The 17,505-nt window shown below is 45.2% G+C and overlaps 1 protein-coding gene across 1 annotated transcript; it reads right to left on the reverse strand.

The window, feature by feature from the left end:
- Positions 1-727: 727 nt before the first annotated feature.
- On the reverse strand, positions 728-9,241 carry PURB (purine rich element binding protein B). The gene has a single exon (XM_059934271.1). The coding sequence runs from the start codon at positions 9,237-9,239 to the stop codon at positions 8,322-8,324; it is 918 nt and encodes a 305-aa protein (XP_059790254.1). The 5' UTR covers positions 9,240-9,241; the 3' UTR covers positions 728-8,321.
- Between the last annotated feature and the right edge of the window lie 8,264 nt (positions 9,242-17,505).

The raw sequence follows: 17,505 nt of genomic DNA on the forward strand, positions 1-17,505 counted from the left end.
TTCCTAACAACATTGTTAGCTGCCTTGTTCACTTCCATTCTCTCACAAGTTTTTAAGTTTTCCAGAGGCTAAATGATGTGAGGTCATTGCTCTATAGCAGATGGAACATGTACTTATGTTGTTTTTGTCTCGAAAACAATTCAGTTTCTAATATGGTAGGTATCAATTGATAAAGCCCTGAAAGATAAAAGCTCCTTGAAGGTCTTCAGTAAATTTTAAGGACATAAAGGGGTTCGTGAGACCAAAAAATTTGGAACTACAGCCAGGCTGTATGGACGTAAAATTTTTATTTTTCCTTTAGCTTGGGGTATAGGAGACTGGCCTAATCTACTCTCTAAGCAGTCAGTTATGATAAATGATGAGTGAACACGTGGGGTAGCAGTTTCTTTACAGCCATTGGAAGTGATAGGGACTAAAAGCAGGTAGAATAGGAAGAAATTAAGGGAAGCAACAAGTGGCCCGTCTGGAATATGAACCAAAGCATGAAACTATGTGCAACTCTGATTTACTCCATAGATTGCTTACTAACTAGAAAAGGGTTATGGGAACCCAGAGGGTCTAGAACTGGCTGTATTTCAGATGAAATGTGCAACAGCTTTTAAGTCATTTCAAGTGGGAACTCACCCAATTCCAGACCCATTTACGAACCCCAGCAGATGGTGTGTGGTATTTCCCTCCTGGTCACCACGTAATCCCTTAAATTAGAGACACCAGCACAAGATTATCATTCACTTTTTCGCATACTTTATTTGTTACAAACATACAATTTTTTAAATATAGACTGTAAAACTCCATCTGCAAAAGTCTGCTATTGTAAGAAGTGCACACCAGCAGTAAGGATTCTTTTTTCTCTATGAGTTTTTCTGTCAGTTTTGCTAGTTAGTGGTAAATACGGGACCCGCCATTTTACAGACCTGACTGAAGCTTCTGGCTGTATTCACATTGCTCTTTTGAAGCAGCCCTGCTCATCTCTTAAATTGACCGGAATCTGAGCTTCAACCTCCAGGCAGTGAGATCAACAGCCCATCTACACTCTTTGAACAGTTTCCAGGAAGTATGATTACTGAATGGGTACTGCATTTCACGGATTTGTTTGAATTGACCATGCAGCTCTGTGTTTGTTAAAGTGCATTCTTCTTTTAAAAAATAAGAGGAATAATCTTTACTCTTTAACCAAGGTACTTAAAAAAATGAACTTTTTGGTCTCTCAGCAGATATTCCCAAATTGATCCTATCACTACAAATTTTAGTGTTCTATTTACAAATATTTATAGGGTAACAGGTGTAGGGGACCTTATAAAATTAAAGGTGCAGCTTCTCTTGAAGCAGAAATCAGTTCTACAAATTCATACATAGGAGTACACACTTGGTTTACAATGCACAAGCATGTGGATATTTACAGAGACTGAAGACATCCCCCAAAACCCCCTTTAAAGTAACTCCTAACCTAAACTCTAGTTGTACATCTAGATCAGGAAGCTCTGTCTCCTGCTATCAGGATTTGGTTTTAATTCATTCAAATTACTTCTCTACTGGCAGGACATCAGTCCCAACTTTGGAGTGAAGAAGAATCCAGTCTAAGGAAGCCCCTGGTAGATATGACTGGCAATGAAGGTTACTATAGAAAGCGAGTCATCTGGAAATATGTATCAAGATGGACAGACTTCTAAAAATGGTCTTGGAAAAACATCTGCATGAAGGTGCAAAAGGAAGAATAAATTCCTACTAATCATTCTAGAACTTTAGAAAAAAGAAGTCCAAATACACTGGTAACTTTAGTTATTATTCAAATATTGATAATCATCGGAAAAATACTCAAATTTACTTGCCTGCTACCAAAACATGCAAAACTCTTTTTAAGTGTGCCCTGTACTGATTTAATATCATTTTCTGGACTTTTCCCAATCTATTAGCTTCTAGGAATCCAGAGAGCTTTTGACGTGACATGTGGGCTGGGAGAAAAGGGTTTAACGCCTCATATCTGAACAGTTTAAAATGAAACTCTCAAATTCCTACGATACAAACGTACCTGTTTTTCAAGTTTCTTGGGACTCTCCCTGCAGTTGTATGTCCCTGAAAAAGGAATTTAAAAAGGGAAGAAATCTACTACTTGCCACTCTATTTCCAAGTACGTGTAAAGATTCTTTGAGCCAGCCTGATCTTGAAACACAGGGCAAGGCTGGGGATAAGAGTTTGCCTTTAAGAAATAAGAGATGATCTAAATCAATTTTCTTGAAAGGTTTACCCATTGATGTTTTCGAAATAGGGAAGAAAAAAAAAGACAAACTCCTTCTTTTGCAATATGCTAGTGGACAATGAACTTGAATAGGTCTATTGCTTTCTCTTCAATACTCTGGGCCCACATTTCATCATACTAAAGGTATGATCAGCCCTCTCTTATCCATGTCAATGGATATTTTACATATAACATAGGGAAAATGAAATATGTTCCTAGACGCAAAATCCCATGTTAATCAAAAGTACAGTCATACTCTTTCATCAAATCATTTGTTAGAATCACCTATGGAAAAAAATAACATTTTTGCATCAAATAAAGCTCTGCCCTCTTGTTATTAGAAGTCCTATTGAGCAGTGACACTACCAATTTGGCATTTGCTATTGTTTTAACATGGCTTTACCTATCCCCACTGGAATGTCTAATTCAAGAGGCGTGAGTTAGATTTTCAAATGAAAAGTAAAAGATTGCAAATAAAGGTGATTACATTGATGGCATATTCTCTATTTCATTAGGAAATATAAAATACATTTATAAAGGTCTTACTTAGATCAGGGGTACAGATATCAACTGGAAATTACTAGAGTAATAAGTCTTCATGATGCAGTAGTATTTTCCAAATTTAATTTTCATACTGACAATTGGACCACATTTACTGAAATAAGAGTCTGTTAAATTCATCAGTAATGAAACTAAGTTTTAAGACTGAGGGCTGGGAACAGCAACTTTAACTAAATAGCAGACAGATATTGATGTATCAAGAAGAATTCTCTTGATACATCAATATCTGTCTATTTAGTTAAAGCTGCTTTAACTCAACATCAGTATCATTCAGTCTATCTCTTGAAACTTCTGGGGGCTAACACTTGAAAATTAATGACTTTGCTTTTCTAGATTAAAAACAGGGAAATGAGGTTATAATTTGCCATTTCCACCTTATGTCTGGAATTTCAAATGAGGCATTGTCATGTACTTCTTTCTTTTGTGTCTATATTTTTCTTTAGGTAAATGTGGTTCTTTTTTTTTTTCTTTTTTTCTTTTCTACAAACAATCCCTGCCCCCCCGCCCCCCCCACAAACCCATTATCCAGTTTATTCAATGGGAATAGTAACTGTTTAGGAAGACAGCTAATTGATTTACAGTACTCTAAAACCAACCCTGAAAACTGGTAATCTCATTCATTTACTATAACTTCAGTGCTGTTATTGACAGAAAAAAAAGTTACCTTAAGGCTCAAGGGAAAGTAACTTATTATATTGTGAATGCAGCATTATTTACTCTCCCATCCATTGGAAGCTAGCAAAATGCATTCTAGATCAATAATACAAACTTTATAACATTAGCAAAGATTTCCACTCTTCTGACACAGTTAGAATGATATTCATAAGCAAATTACCTAGGGGAGCCTGAGAAACCATGATCCATATCACACAAAGATTCCATGTATTTCATGATCAAAAAGTGCTTTATCTTTGAGAAATATGTCAGGGTTAAAATGGAAATATACAATGTAAAATCACGTGACACTTTCTCAAGTGAAGTACAAAGTGGAAAAGGAGCAAAAAGATGGGAGGCTCTGCTCTCTGAACAGGCCTTATGCAGGTGACGTTTAGGGTGTACGAAATTAAAACTGTCTTAAGAGTTAACAGTGGAATTTTACACCACTATATATACTCTAAAACCTGAGATTGGACATCAAAGCAGTCAACTTTGTTATTTATCACAGCAATTCTGATACTTCCTAAAAACAGAAGACAACTCAATTGAATTAATAACTCCAGGGTCAAAAACATTAACTTTCCCCAATCAACAAGGAGACTGATCACAAACGCATTAGACACTAAGAGTGCTGCAGAATGACTCTCGGCAAACGAGTCATTTTACATAAGCAAAAAGTCACTTCTTTCCTTCCCCTTCTCACCGATCAAGGCCACACTAGTTTCAAATGAATATCTACTGAGAGATCAGTTGTGCATTGGACAAAGTACCATAATTGGGTTAAAAATGAAAACAAAATTTACAGTGAAGAATACCTATGTGCATGGCTTACACACTCAAGCTTCTTAATTTCATCCACCTCAAGAGCAAGGTAGACACAAATGAATAGTTACCTTTTAATACCTTGTGTAGAGCACATTCTACCCCCTGTAAAGCCAGTCAAGGTCACATGTAACAAAGCATCCTCAGCAACTATAGTGCCTGAAGTGTGCAGCCATTTACAGACCACTCAATATGAGGGCATTATTATAACCAGCCTCTTTTGCCCACAACCCTGCATTTTCAGATAAGCCAGGAAAATTGTTTTGTTTTTTGAGAAAACTGAAGCTTGAACCTCTTAAAAGACCTGCAATTTATTGCAAAGTGATTGAGAGGTAACAAAGGAAGTAGTAGGTTAATAGGCTGCCTGCACCAAAGCCTCTCAATCATTTTGCAGTAAATAATTATGGAAAGTGACTTGACAAGTAGCCATGTGTGCATCACAGCTACAGTCATTTACACCACCTACATGCCTCCCATAGTAACATAGGGTGTCTGGGTTTTTGGTTTGGTTTTCACTTTGATTTTTTGGTGCCATACAGATTTACATTTTGTACTGTGCAGCATATGCACTGAAAATTTTCTTTGCTGACTACAAGTGCCATTCTACTTGAATGATAGGTAGGGACAATAGAAACCAGAAGGGAAGAGGAGTATCTTGACACAGATTTTTGCTCTTTTGATTCTGTTCCTAAAGTTTGATTTCTCATGTCTGTAACAGCAGTAGGTTGAGAAACAAACATTCTACCAATTGTCTGAAAAGGAATTTTAGTTCCCTACTTCTCAGGAATATGACTGTTTTGAACATGTGATTAGCTGGGATGTTTGCCAAAGCTGAAAAACAGCCCTAAATCACTGTTCATAATAGTGGTTGAAAGACAATACAAAAAAATTGGTTTCCCATAGTCTGTACAATGCCATTTTCTGACTGAAATTAACAAAGATCATTTCCTTTAATAAGCAATATTTTGAATGAGTTCTGAAAGCTAGCCTGTTACTATCACCTTGTTTAACAAACCACACACCAAAAGTGTAGTCTCTATGCTTTGCAGATTTCTATTGTCCCTAGTACTGGAATGAGGATCAGTGAATGCTACAATTAATCCACATCCTCCTGTAATCTTCCTGCAGTGAGAAGAGGCCGTGAACCACCCCCTGCAGGAGAAACAAACCTTTGAGATTGGTTAAGACTTAAAAACCCACCACTATGACGTTTACCACTTAATCTTACATAGGCAGGTCAAAATTTTAATATAAATTACTTTTTCCAACACATAGCTTATGCATTCTTTGCTCCTTTTTTTGGAGGATTCTCAAATTGATATCTAAAGATTTACATATGATATACTACTGTTATACGATCTAATGACTAAGAAAATTTCTCTGGTAACCAAAGCTGATGCCATATATGGTAGTGTTCTTGGCATATACTCTATATGCCTCAGACCACTTCCACATTCTTTCTGTTCAGCTAATTATAGCTTAGTAGCCACTGGTGAAGGATTGTGAAGACCCTGTCATTTCTACAGAGTAGAAAGGGCAAGGCTAGTTACTGCAATTCAGCCAAACAAAAAGAAAAGAAAAAAGAATAAACCAACCCCTTAGAAAGGAGAGGTACTGCACCTTTGCAAAACTGAACTGGCTCACGGCAGCTGAGCAACAGAACCACCACTGAAGCAGGAAAACAAGTTGGTCTCTACAGGAATTATACATGTTTTGAAAATGAAAAAGTTACAGCAATCAACTAAGAGCTGCAACCTTAATTTTCATTGCTGCCTCAGAGTTTGAAACTTAAACAGTTTCTGCAAACCTAATAACGCTAGCTTCTCAGCTCCTTTACTAAAACTATTTAGGGATTTGTTCTCCGCAGCAAAGAAATAAACACTCAAAACACATAGGTAAATACAGCAGGACATTATTGAAAACAGCTGCCTTGTAGTACAAAATACAGTACAAGTATACGGATGTCATTAAAACATCAAAAATACTATTGCTCCCATACAATTTAGGAAACATTCTTTGCAACGGAGAAAAATTAAAAAAAAAAAAATTGCTTTAAAAAAATCTGTTTAAAAAGTCTACTGTGGATGATGAGAGTAGAGAAATAGTCTGAAAAGGGCACCAATGTTTGTGGCTCTTCCACTATTTTTTAAAAATCTAAGATCAGATATTCTGAATCAAATCTAATTTTTAAAAAAGCCTAATTTTATATACACAATTATTCCCTCCCTCTCAGCCACTAATTCATGAAAACGACCTTTTTGTATATTACTCATTTCCCAATAAATACAAAAAGATTGTATAGATTGAATACCAAAATAAGATAATAAAAAGGGTATGCAATAAATTAAAAGGCAGCTCAAATAAAGGGCAGGCATGCAGTTAAAAAAAAATACTAAGATTGTGGAAGTGGGGTTACTTGCCTCCTGGTTGAGAAGGTGTTGCACAAAATATACCTGAAAACTCTGCAAAGAACATTAGCTCCCATTCAATTCAGTTACCTAGGTTCTGACACTTCTAGGAATACCTTTTGATGGGGTGGGATTAACTTGATTAGTAAAGATCATACTGAAAATCCATTTAAAATATAGAAGAGGCGATCCTTGAAAACCCCAACTTTTATTCTTGAAAGACAGCTGGATAAACTGGCAAAAGGCAGTTTGTTGAAATTTCAAGATGGTATAAAAATGCTTCCAGGATATAGTCAGCATATTCACGTTCACTTCAGCTCCATTCAGATGGATTTCAGCTTCCAAAGGGCACGGTGCTTGAATCACTCATCCATCGTTTGCCAACTTTGATTGTGAGGTACTGATACAATGGATCAAGTTCTTAAAAATTTATTTTAAAAGAATAAATGTTGCTGGAATTCTGGACCTGAGGATCTTTAGTATTTAAACAAATCCACAGATTAAACTGAAGGTAGATGAAGACTTCAGTTTTGGTTATTTCGAACTTTTCTGTGAGGACTTATATTCCATTAAAGCTCAGGCTTGTAGCCACTGTTCCTTTTGTAGATATCTTCAAGTTTTACGGTTTAAAATCCAGCCAACCAGTGGCTGAAACTGCCGAATTAGCCATAATTCACTGGCTCACACGGTGGAGCCACGGGGATCTGGCTCTCATTCATATCTAAGACATGACCTCCATATTTGGAGATCGGGGAAGAACTTTAGTGAGCAGCAACCAATCCACTCAAACAGTTTTCCTTGTGCTTTATGCCTGATTTCTTCATGTGCCTACCTCAGCAACCCCCAATGTAAAAAAACTGCTTTTATCTTTGAAAAAATTTTGCCAACTTCCAAAATATTATAATAACGGATTCTAGTTCAAGGACTGACATCTGAATCCATTTGCATCCCGGAAAATAATTCTGCAAAGACAAGACATGGGCCTTGTTCCAGGTTCCATGCAAAACCATTTTAAAAAAAAATGGATCCGATTTGTTTCTGTATTCCCTGGTGGCTTCTTGAATTCTTATTTTGCCTGTCTATGATTTCTTAAAAGTTGCATTCCTTTTCATAAAACTTGTACCCTCAGAACTGGGTAACTGCAAATGCCTCTCTCTTCACAAGAATTCCATGAAGATCTAGATCCAAAACGCTGATTTCAATGGCGGTGAAGGGACAGACACTATCTTAAGACCAGGTTACCCAGGTATAATACAAATTCAGCTGTCATCAGTGGGTCTGGGTAACACAAGAGTTGTTCCTTGGCCAATGTGCAAGGATCTACCCCACCCAGGATTATTCTAATGGATTTAGGAACCCCAGCTGGGAAGCAACAGAAGCTGAGACTTTTGCTCAGGTGAGGAGGCGCTGTTGTCCTCTCTTTGTAGGTTGCTGTCAATTCCTTGGAACTTTACTGCTTTTCTCTAATTGTCCGTAACTGTTCTCTCTTATGGTTATTTCTCTTAATTAACTATTTTAAATTTTGTTTTCTCCTTCTGGAGCCTCCCTTGCTCCCCCTCCACTAGCTCACTGGGATGAACAGGAAGGGGGGCTCTCTAGCGGTCGGGTGGGGAGGCCCGTAAGGGAAGCTAGGCGTTTCAATCCTCATCCACCTCCTCTCCCTCTGACTCGTCCCCGCCGCGTCGCTCATAAAGCTTATCCCTCTGCCGCTCCTGGATCTCTTTCATCTCATCTGCATACCGGCAAAAAGCGCCCCCGAACTTGCCCCAGGCCTTGAAGGGGACGGTGATGGCGTTGCGGTAGGACGGCTTCACCTCGCTCACGCGCAGGAACACTCCGTACTTGTTGCAGCCCACGTCGAAGAAGAAACGCTTAGAGTCCACCGTGATGGAGGTGCCTTCCGGGAGCTCCCCATACAGGCCGCCCCCGGGGCCCCCGCCGCCGCCGCCCGGGCCCCCAGCCAGCTCGTCGTCCTCGCCGCCGTAGTCGTCGATGAGCTTGGCCAGCGCGTCGCGGAATTCGATGAGGCCCTGCGCGGGCAACGCGATGGTCTGGCCGCTCTGCAGGCCGCCGGGCCCCGGGCCGCCGCCGCCGCGGTTGACCGTCTGGCGGATGCGCAGGAAGCGGCCACGCTGGTTCTCCTTGAGGTCCAGGTAGTACTTGCGGTTCTCGCGCACCAGAAACTCGCTCTTGAGCGCGCGCCGCGGCCCACCGCCCTCCTCGGCGCCCGCTGCCGCTGCCACCTGCTCGGGGCTGCTGGGGCCCAGCTGCGCGTAGTGTTCGATGAAGTCGCCCAGGTAGTCGCGGAACTCGGCGGCCACCGCCATGGACAGCGTGAGGCGGCTCTTGGAGCCGCCTGCGCCCACCTCGGCTATCTTAAGGAAGCGGCCCTTGGCGTTCTGCTTCACGTCCAGGTAGAAACGTTTGTTCTGGATGTCCAGCCGCTTCGAGGCCAGCTCCTGCGTCTCCTGCTCGCCGCCGCCGCGGGACGCGGGCTGGAAGCCGCCGGGCCCGCCACCGCCGCCGCGCTCGCTGCCGCTGTCGCCGTCCGCCATCTTCTCGGCCGCCGCCGCGCCCAGGCCGCCGCCCGCCGCCCGCCGCGCTCGCGCCCCCGCCCTCCGCCCTGCGGCTCGTTCTCCGGGGCCCCCCAGCCTCGCCCGCCGGCCCGCTCAAGCACTCCCGCTGCTCATCGCCGGCCACCGCCGCCAACCCCCATCGCCCCCGCGCCCCGCCCCGCCACTTCCGCCGGGCCCGCTTCCGGCGCGCGCCTCCGTGACGCCACCCCGCCCCGCCCCCCACGTCCTCGCTGCCGGAAGCGCCGCGCACAGCGGCGGCGGGGCGCAGGGCAGTGACGTCACGGGCCCGCGTGGGCCCGGGGTCAGGGCGGGCTAAGCTGAGAAGGAGCTCGGGAAGTTTATGAGCGACGGGAACAGTCTGCCTCCTGTTTGTGGTGGTGGTTTCACAAGTATGTCAAAACTCACTGAAATGTACGCTTTAAATAAGTGCGGTTTATTCTAGGGAAATGATACAGTTATTATATTTATAAGCAAAGAGGAATTAAAGGAGGGAGGATATGGGGGTCATCTGTACTCAAAACAAAACTAACCTTATAGGATTGCTGGCTGATAAGCCGTGAGTGATATTTAGCGTAATACCTCAGTTATAGTGAGTGCTCATTAAATGTGCACTCTTATTTTTAGTTCGTGGAATATCGTACATAGTGCCTGGAACATGGTAACATCGTCACCGTCACAGCAGCATAAGAAAAAATGATGGCCTGAACTAAGCAGTGGTAGTGGGGATGGAGCGCTTAAGAAAGGAATTAACTTTTAGTAGACACCTATGTACAGGGACTGACAGCCATTTTACAAGAAGAATACGTGTTTCATGTGTTACATTGTGTGAAGAAACAGGAATGGATTTTAAAAGTAAAAAAGTATGTCTTTCGGTGGGAGGAGGTGTGTGCTGAGAGTCACTCTGCCTGGATCTGAATCCCATACTAGCTGTGAAGTCTTGAGCATTTCAGTTAATCTCTTAGTTGCCTCACTTGTAAAATGGGAATAATAGTACCTATTTTGTAGGGTTGCTGTAAGAATTAAATGAGATAATGCACATAAAAGCACACCTGGCACAGAAGAAGCATGCCCCGAGGTTTTTTTTGGGGGGCGGTTTTTTTGGCCGTGGTTCGGCCACGGTGCAGGGATCGATCCCGGGCCCCCTGCAGTGGAAGCCTGGAGTCCTAACCACTGGACCGCCAGTGAAGTCCCTCCCCAAGTATTTAATCCCCCTTTCTCCTGTTTCATAAAAAAGACCCAATCAAACAATATTATATAATAGCTATCAACCAAACACAGGAGAGTCCAGGGGAAAACATCAAATCTGGGGCCTTGACCATTTCAATCCTGGAGAGGATTTGGACATTTCAAATCCCTAGGGAAGGAATGTGATGCCAGGCATCACTTGGCCTTCATAAAAGGTGTCCATGAAGCTCCTTCTCTAATTTCTTGCTAACCAGACCACTTCCCTGCATAGGGGACCCCAACAGTCAGTTCATGTGAAGGACTCTCTACCCCTCTGTTCCATTTCTTTCTTTTTTTTTTTTTTAATGAGCCTGCCCATCCGTTCCCTTGTGAGCCTTTTTTTTTTTAATTTATGTATTTTATTTATTTACTTTTGGCTGCGTTGGGTCTTCGTTGCTGCGCGTAGGCTTTCTCTAGTTGCAGCGAGCAGGGACTACTCTTCGTTATGGTGCTCAGGCATCTCATTGCAGTGGCTTCTCTTGTTGCAGAGCAGGGCTCTAGGCGCGTGGGCTTCAGTAGTTGTGGCAGGTGGGCTCATTAGTTGTGGCTCGCGGGCTCTAGAGCACAGGCTCAGTAGTTGTGGTGCACGGGCTTAGTTGCTCCGTGGCATGTGGGATCTTCCCGGACCAGGGCTCGAACCCGTGTCCCCTGCTTGGCAGGTGGATTCTTAACCACCGCGCCACCAGGGAAGTCCCCCCCTCTGTTCATTTCTTATCAGTTTGGTTTTAATGAGTCCGGTTCTATTTAATGAGTTAAATCCATTGCTTTGTTTCCTTTGAAATTTCATTCTTGGCTTTTAAGCTGAACATCTTCTCCCTTTTCATCTATTCGACAATCATACGTTTTTCAGACTTTTTACAGTTCAATTTTTTTAATACACGTGATTATATCATATATTTCTATTGAATATATGATACTCGATATTTTATGTTTAAGTCTAGTTTATCTAGAATGCATTTTGGTGGATAGTATGAGGTAAGGAATCTAAAAAATTTCCTCCCAGTGACCAATTGTCCCAGTACTATTTATTGAATAACCCTTCAAGGACAGATCTCGACAGGTGGAGATGAATGTAGGTTATTTTGGGCAAAGGGAACATGTGTTCCCAGATGGCAAGAAGTCTAGTTTGGCTGGAGCCCAGGGTGTGTGAGGAGGGGGTGGTGAACAAAAGAGTGGGAGGCAGCTGAACCTGAGCCCGGGGGGGGAGACATTCACTGGGGGGCAGGGGACTGGGCTGGAGTCGAGGGGGAGCCCCTGGAGCCATGTGAACAGGAGTGTGACGCCTCCCCTCTGTGCTTGGACGAGGTGACCATGGCAGAGGACAGCATGGGTGGGCTTGGTCAGGAGGCAAAGACCACATTGCCCACCCAAGCCAGAGGGGACTGGACGCAGCTTGGTGGAGCGGCAAGGAGCCAGTGTGGCTTTTTGGGGCATGAGAAGGGTCCAGACTTAAAAACCGAACGTGGGGGGACTTCCCTGGTGGTCCAGTGGTTAAGACTCCGTGCTCCCCATGCAGGGGGCCCAGGTTTGATCCCTGGTCAGGGAGCTAGATCCCGCATGCCGCAGCTAAGAACCCGTGCAGCCAAATAAATATTTAAAAAAATAAAAAATTAAAAACCGGACGTGGGGATATGAGAGAGGAGTGAAGAGTGGTTTCAGAGTGTGTGCTCTGAGTGACTAGAGCCGAGGCCGTTGTTGGAGATGACAGGGGCACTGATTTGAGACTTCAGAGATCCAGATGCTGCAAACGTTAGGTGCTCCTCCCCGCCGTAATTCACAACAAACAGTACCCAACAGGAAGAGCTGCTCTGATGCATTTTTGGAATATCACATTCTTCCCCTGGAAATGTATTACTTCTTGGTGGCCTTAAGCACTTGCTGTGACTGCCTTTTGGCAAATCCAGCATTAGTGAGTGTGAATCTTAAGTACTGGCATGTTAAGTTTGAGGAGCCAGCTGGGTGCCGGAGGAGGGGTGTCTAAGCAGCTGTGGGACCCAGAGAAGTGGAGTCGAGAAGAGGGGCTGCAGCGGAGATGCAGGTTTGGGAGCCGCCAGCAGACAGCATGGACTTGACAGCAGCTCCCAGGAGGCTGCATAGAGAGAACAGGGGCAGGTGAACAAATGGGGAGGGAATGAGGCCAGGGCTCGGGTGTCACAGTTCATAGGGAACCTACACAAACACTTCCCGCCGTCCTGGAAACGTGCCTAGAATCGCACAGCTCTTAAGGTATGGAGCAGAGGCTGCAGCTCAGATCTGCAATTCTGAATTCTGTCTTTGACGCTGCCACCTTGGGGGGAGCATGGAAGCCATTTGCCACAGTTTGAATGAGGGCAGGAGTATGGGTTGAGGAACTGCCCCGGTGACAGAGGAGCTGGTAACTGGCAAAGAGAAGCATGAAGCTGCCTTGCCCAGAGATACCTGAGCCAGCTCCAAGGCTGGGGGAGCTTTGTGGGGTACTCGTTGTTGAGTGAGGTCCTGGAGATGGGTATGGAGTGAGGGGGAGTTGGGGGCAGGCCCTGGGAGGCAAGAAGGCATCCTTTGGCTTGTGATACCAGGGAGAGTGGAGGAGGGGCACAGGAGCTTCTGGTGGAGAGGAGAGACGTTGGAGCCATTCCTGCGTTGCTCCAGGGCCCAAGAGTGAGGCCACGTGCTGAGAAGGAGGCCGTGAAGACTTGGGAAGCTTGCACGGGATGAGACTCCCTGAATAGCCCAGGATCCCGCTAAGGCCGGGAAGACGCACGCTTTCTCGAGTCACTTAGAACAGCTTGGAGGCTGGGCAGGAGGCAGCAGATGGGAGCAGGCCTTGCCAGGGCTGGGGAAACCCCTGAGGCAGTGGGGGACAGGGGCCAGTGTCCTCAGATGGCCGAGCCTTCTCCTGGTTTCAAGCCAGGAGAAGGAGGAAGCGGTCAGACATTGTAGGGCGCACCTTTGTTTTCCTGTTATTTTTCCTATTAAGCTTAAAATTGAAACTCAGAACAATTGAAGAATAATCCTTCTCACCCAGATCCCCCAAATGTTAATATTTTACCATACTTGCGTCATCATCTCTCTGTATAGTTTTTCTTCCTCCTGAACCATTTGAGAATAAGTTGCAGACATGATGCCCCTTTACCCTTCAGCATCCTTTTCCCAAAACAAGGGCATTCTCTTGCCTAACCAGAGCACGGTGATCAGAATCAAGCAATTAACAGAGATCTGATCCTCTTCTCTAATCGACAGACTTGAGTCAGATTTTGCCAAATGTCCCAATTATGTCCTTTGTAGCAACAGAAGGTCCCGTTGCATCCAGTGGGCCCTCATCCTTCTTCACTCTGGAGCCGCTTCTCCCTCAACCTGTCTGTGTCTTTCCCAGAGTTGACATATCCGAGGGGTGAAGGGGCATTATTTTGTAGACTGTCTCTCGCTTTGGATCTGGAGAAACTTCTTGACCTCAGTCTGAAAACCCACCCCACCCTGGCTAGCTCAACTCCCCACAGCAAGCGAAATGCTGCCCGCCACCCAGATGAGCCTTGGTGCCAGAGCAGGGGGGAAGACGAGGTGGTAGAAGGTTCCAGAGTCAGCAGGGAAGGCAGGAGTGGCAGGCGAGACTCGGTGGGGGAGGGGAGTCAAAGTGTGTTCGTGACCAAATCTGCAGTGGAAACTGCCCGCAAGCCTTCCTGCTGCGCGCTGCTCGGAAGCTGCGTGACCTCCTCGCCTGCTCTGTCCTTTCCCATCCAGAAGGAAACTGCACTTAAGGGAGGAAGGCGGTCTGGTGGCTTAGGAGAAACTGGTATTGAGGGGTGCCATCCCCGAGGGCCCTGGCACTGGGATTCCCGGGCCGGGCACCCAGCCCTGCAGATGCATCTCAGCTTGACACACTGGGGCCAGTATCCAGCTGGCATGCATTGAAGCCTCCAGTGACATTTTCTTGGGTTTCCTGGAAGCAAGTGTGTTCTTCTTGCACAATCTAAAGAGATTGCCTCATCTGGCCTGGGCAGAAGGCCTGCACCTGCTGTTTATTCTAGGGATTTTTGTCTTCCAAGAGGTAGAAAATCAATTCCTTGCATTGGTGTTGGGGTCCAGGGGGCACAGTTTCTCAACCTCGGGACTTAACTCAGTAGCCCCACCTCCCTGCTCCCCGCCATAATTCATAGCTCCTCTTGGCCTTAAAAAATAAAACTCTTGGGCTTCCTTGGTGGCGCAGTGGTTGAGAATCTGCCTGCTAATGCAGGGGACACGGGTTCGAGCCCTGGTCTGGGAAGATCCCACATGCCACGGAGCAGCTGGGCCCGTGCGCCGCAACTACTGAGCCTGCGCGTCTGGAACCTGTGCCCCGCAACGGGAGGGGCCGCGATAGTGAGAGGCCCGCGCACCGCGATGAAGAGCGGTCCCCGCACCGCGATGAAGAGTGGCCCCCACTTGCCTCAACTAGAGAAAGCCCTCGCACGAACCGAAGACCCAGCACAGCCAAAAATAAACAAATAAATAAAAATAAAAGTAGCTATAAAAATTCCCCATGTAAAAAGCTATATGACTCCTCCAAAAATAAAAAAATAAAAAAAATAAAATAAAATAAAACTCTTGGGACACTCCCAGAGGCTGGGAGGCGGCTTTAAGCACACCCATCAAGCCCTCTTTACCCCACATTCACCGCCTCTCACGTGGCCCTCGATTCCCTGGAAGGGGTACGTGTTCCTTGGAACATTCCAGGCCTCCACTGCTTCACTCCTGTTTCCCAGCTGTGAAATGTGTGCAGACCGCTCGGTGGGTGCAGGTGGCACACGAGAGCCCCAGACAGCATTGCCCCGTAGGTGTAATTCATGGGTGTGGCTGAGCTTCCTGTGGACGTTTCCCTCAGGCTGCATGTTCTGCAAAGACCCAGTGTTGAGTTGAGAGAACATGAACACAAAACCCAGGAGGACTTCTGTCTTTCTTTGGGAGGCACGTTTGTTGGACAAGAGAGTTGAAGCCCCAACACAACAATCTTAACAGGAACAGGATCCCTAGACATAGAGCAGTCGGCAAATGCATCAGCTGGTGATGGATGAGCAGGCCTGAGGGGGCTGTGACTCAGGTCACTGGTGTTTGAACCCGCTCGCGTCTGAAACAGCAGGGGGCCGGCCTCCATCCCCGTGGTCTCTCCTCAGGGACAGGGGGTGTGAGGGGCCTCCTCCCAGCTGCCCTGGCGGCTCAGTCGGAGCCAGCTGTGCCCACAAAGCCTCTAGTCAGACCTCTCCTCCCAGCTGCCGTGGTGAACAGGTTTGCCCTTTCCAGGCGCCTTTAGGTCACTTGTGGTCTTTCCATGGAGCTGGACAACAGCCATCTGTTCTGCTTCTCACTTCATCCAGAAAATTCCAGTGTTCTGCCCCCCCCCTCCTCCTAGGGGTTCTGTTTCAGCCCCCCGTCCAGCCTTCCAGAAGGCTGTCTGGCTCTGAACCGGGCCCCTGCTGGGTTCCTCCGTCTGCCCTTTGTCCAGTTAGACAAACACTGGTGATGCCCAAGTCCATGCTGAGCACAAGCAAGGCCATATGGTCAGGAGATGAAGGTTTCTGGGGCCAGTGGTAATGATGATGACCTGAACTGAATCCGCAGCTTTTAAAGAACCTTTACCCGGTAGAAGTTAGGAACATGGACTGGGGAAGATGAGAACAAGCCCTATGGGACTGGATTAGAATTGGAGGTATCAACGTGAGCTGGTGGTTTCATTACACAGACTTGTGTGTGTGCACATGCATACACACACAGGCAAATAAACACAGAAACACACACATACATATAGATGTAGAAATATACACACACACACAGACATATAGGTATGGGTGTATGTATTTATACACATACATTTCCTAGAAGCAGTGACACCCCAGTAGCAATGAGCACACCTAGCACCCAGACCTTGGTTTCTTAATACCGTTCACTACTAAAATGCACCAGAGCTCCTTGGAGAAATGGCTGGTTTCAGGGCTGGAGGACAGAAAGCACGAGCTGAGCCTGGAATATCTTGTGTCAGAAAGTAAGTAAATGCTCAGAAAATAAGGAGGACATGTCAAAAGGACACCCCTGTTGGCCAAATCTGAGACAATTTAAGCGTCAAATAAAGAATGATAGTAACAGACTATAAGCCACTGAATAAAATAAGATTCCATGTATACATGCTGATATAAATGAGTAATTGAGGGAAAGAGAAGCTCTTCTTTTTTTAATATTTATCTTTTTTTATTTCATTGCGCTGGGTCTTCGTTGCGGCTGGTGGGCTCCTTGGTTGTGGCATGCAAAATCTTAGTTGCGGCATGCGTGTGGGATCTAGTTCCCTGACCAGGGATCAAACCCGGGCCCCCTGCATTGGGAGCGTGGAGTCTTAACCGTGGCACCACCAGGGAATTCCCAAGAAAAGCTCTTCTTTTCAGTAGAAAGCAAAGTGACAAGTATAGAAGAAATGATGGAATCTGACAAGCGTCAATAGCAAGTAGCATAGTAATAATTGATTCCGGCAAGAATCATCAATGGTTATTAAAAACAGTGGGTGAAAGTTTGCTGGGTAAACTGAATATTGACCTGGTCTCAAAGAATCTCACTGTAAGTATGTGTTAATTACAAAAAGAAAAACAGTGACTCTGCAGTGGAGAAACCTGGCAGCCACCACCCTAAGCCGAGTGATCGCGGGTAACATCACCAGGAATGGGACAGATCGACCTCAGGTGTCTCCTGATATGATCACAGAGAGGGACACATGTCACCTCGGTAGTATTCCTACCAAAAATGCAGAACCTGCATCTAGAGTTGAGGAAACAGTCGACAAACCTACACTGAAGGAACATGCACAGAATCACAGACAACAAACTAACTTCAAAAATGCCAATGGCATGAGAGACGAAGACTGCAGAACTGCTTCAGATTAAAGGAGAATGAAGAGATGTGACGACCATGCGATTTCTTCGCCATAAAGAACATTATTGGTGAGATCTGAATAAGGTCTGTAGGTCAGAAAATAATGTGGTGTTAATTTCCTGATTTTGATCATTGTACTTGTGGTTGTGTAAGA

This window comes from Balaenoptera ricei, chromosome 9 (assembly GCF_028023285.1).
Source record: "Balaenoptera ricei isolate mBalRic1 chromosome 9, mBalRic1.hap2, whole genome shotgun sequence".
NCBI classification, from domain to species: Eukaryota; Metazoa; Chordata; class Mammalia; order Artiodactyla; family Balaenopteridae; genus Balaenoptera; species Balaenoptera ricei.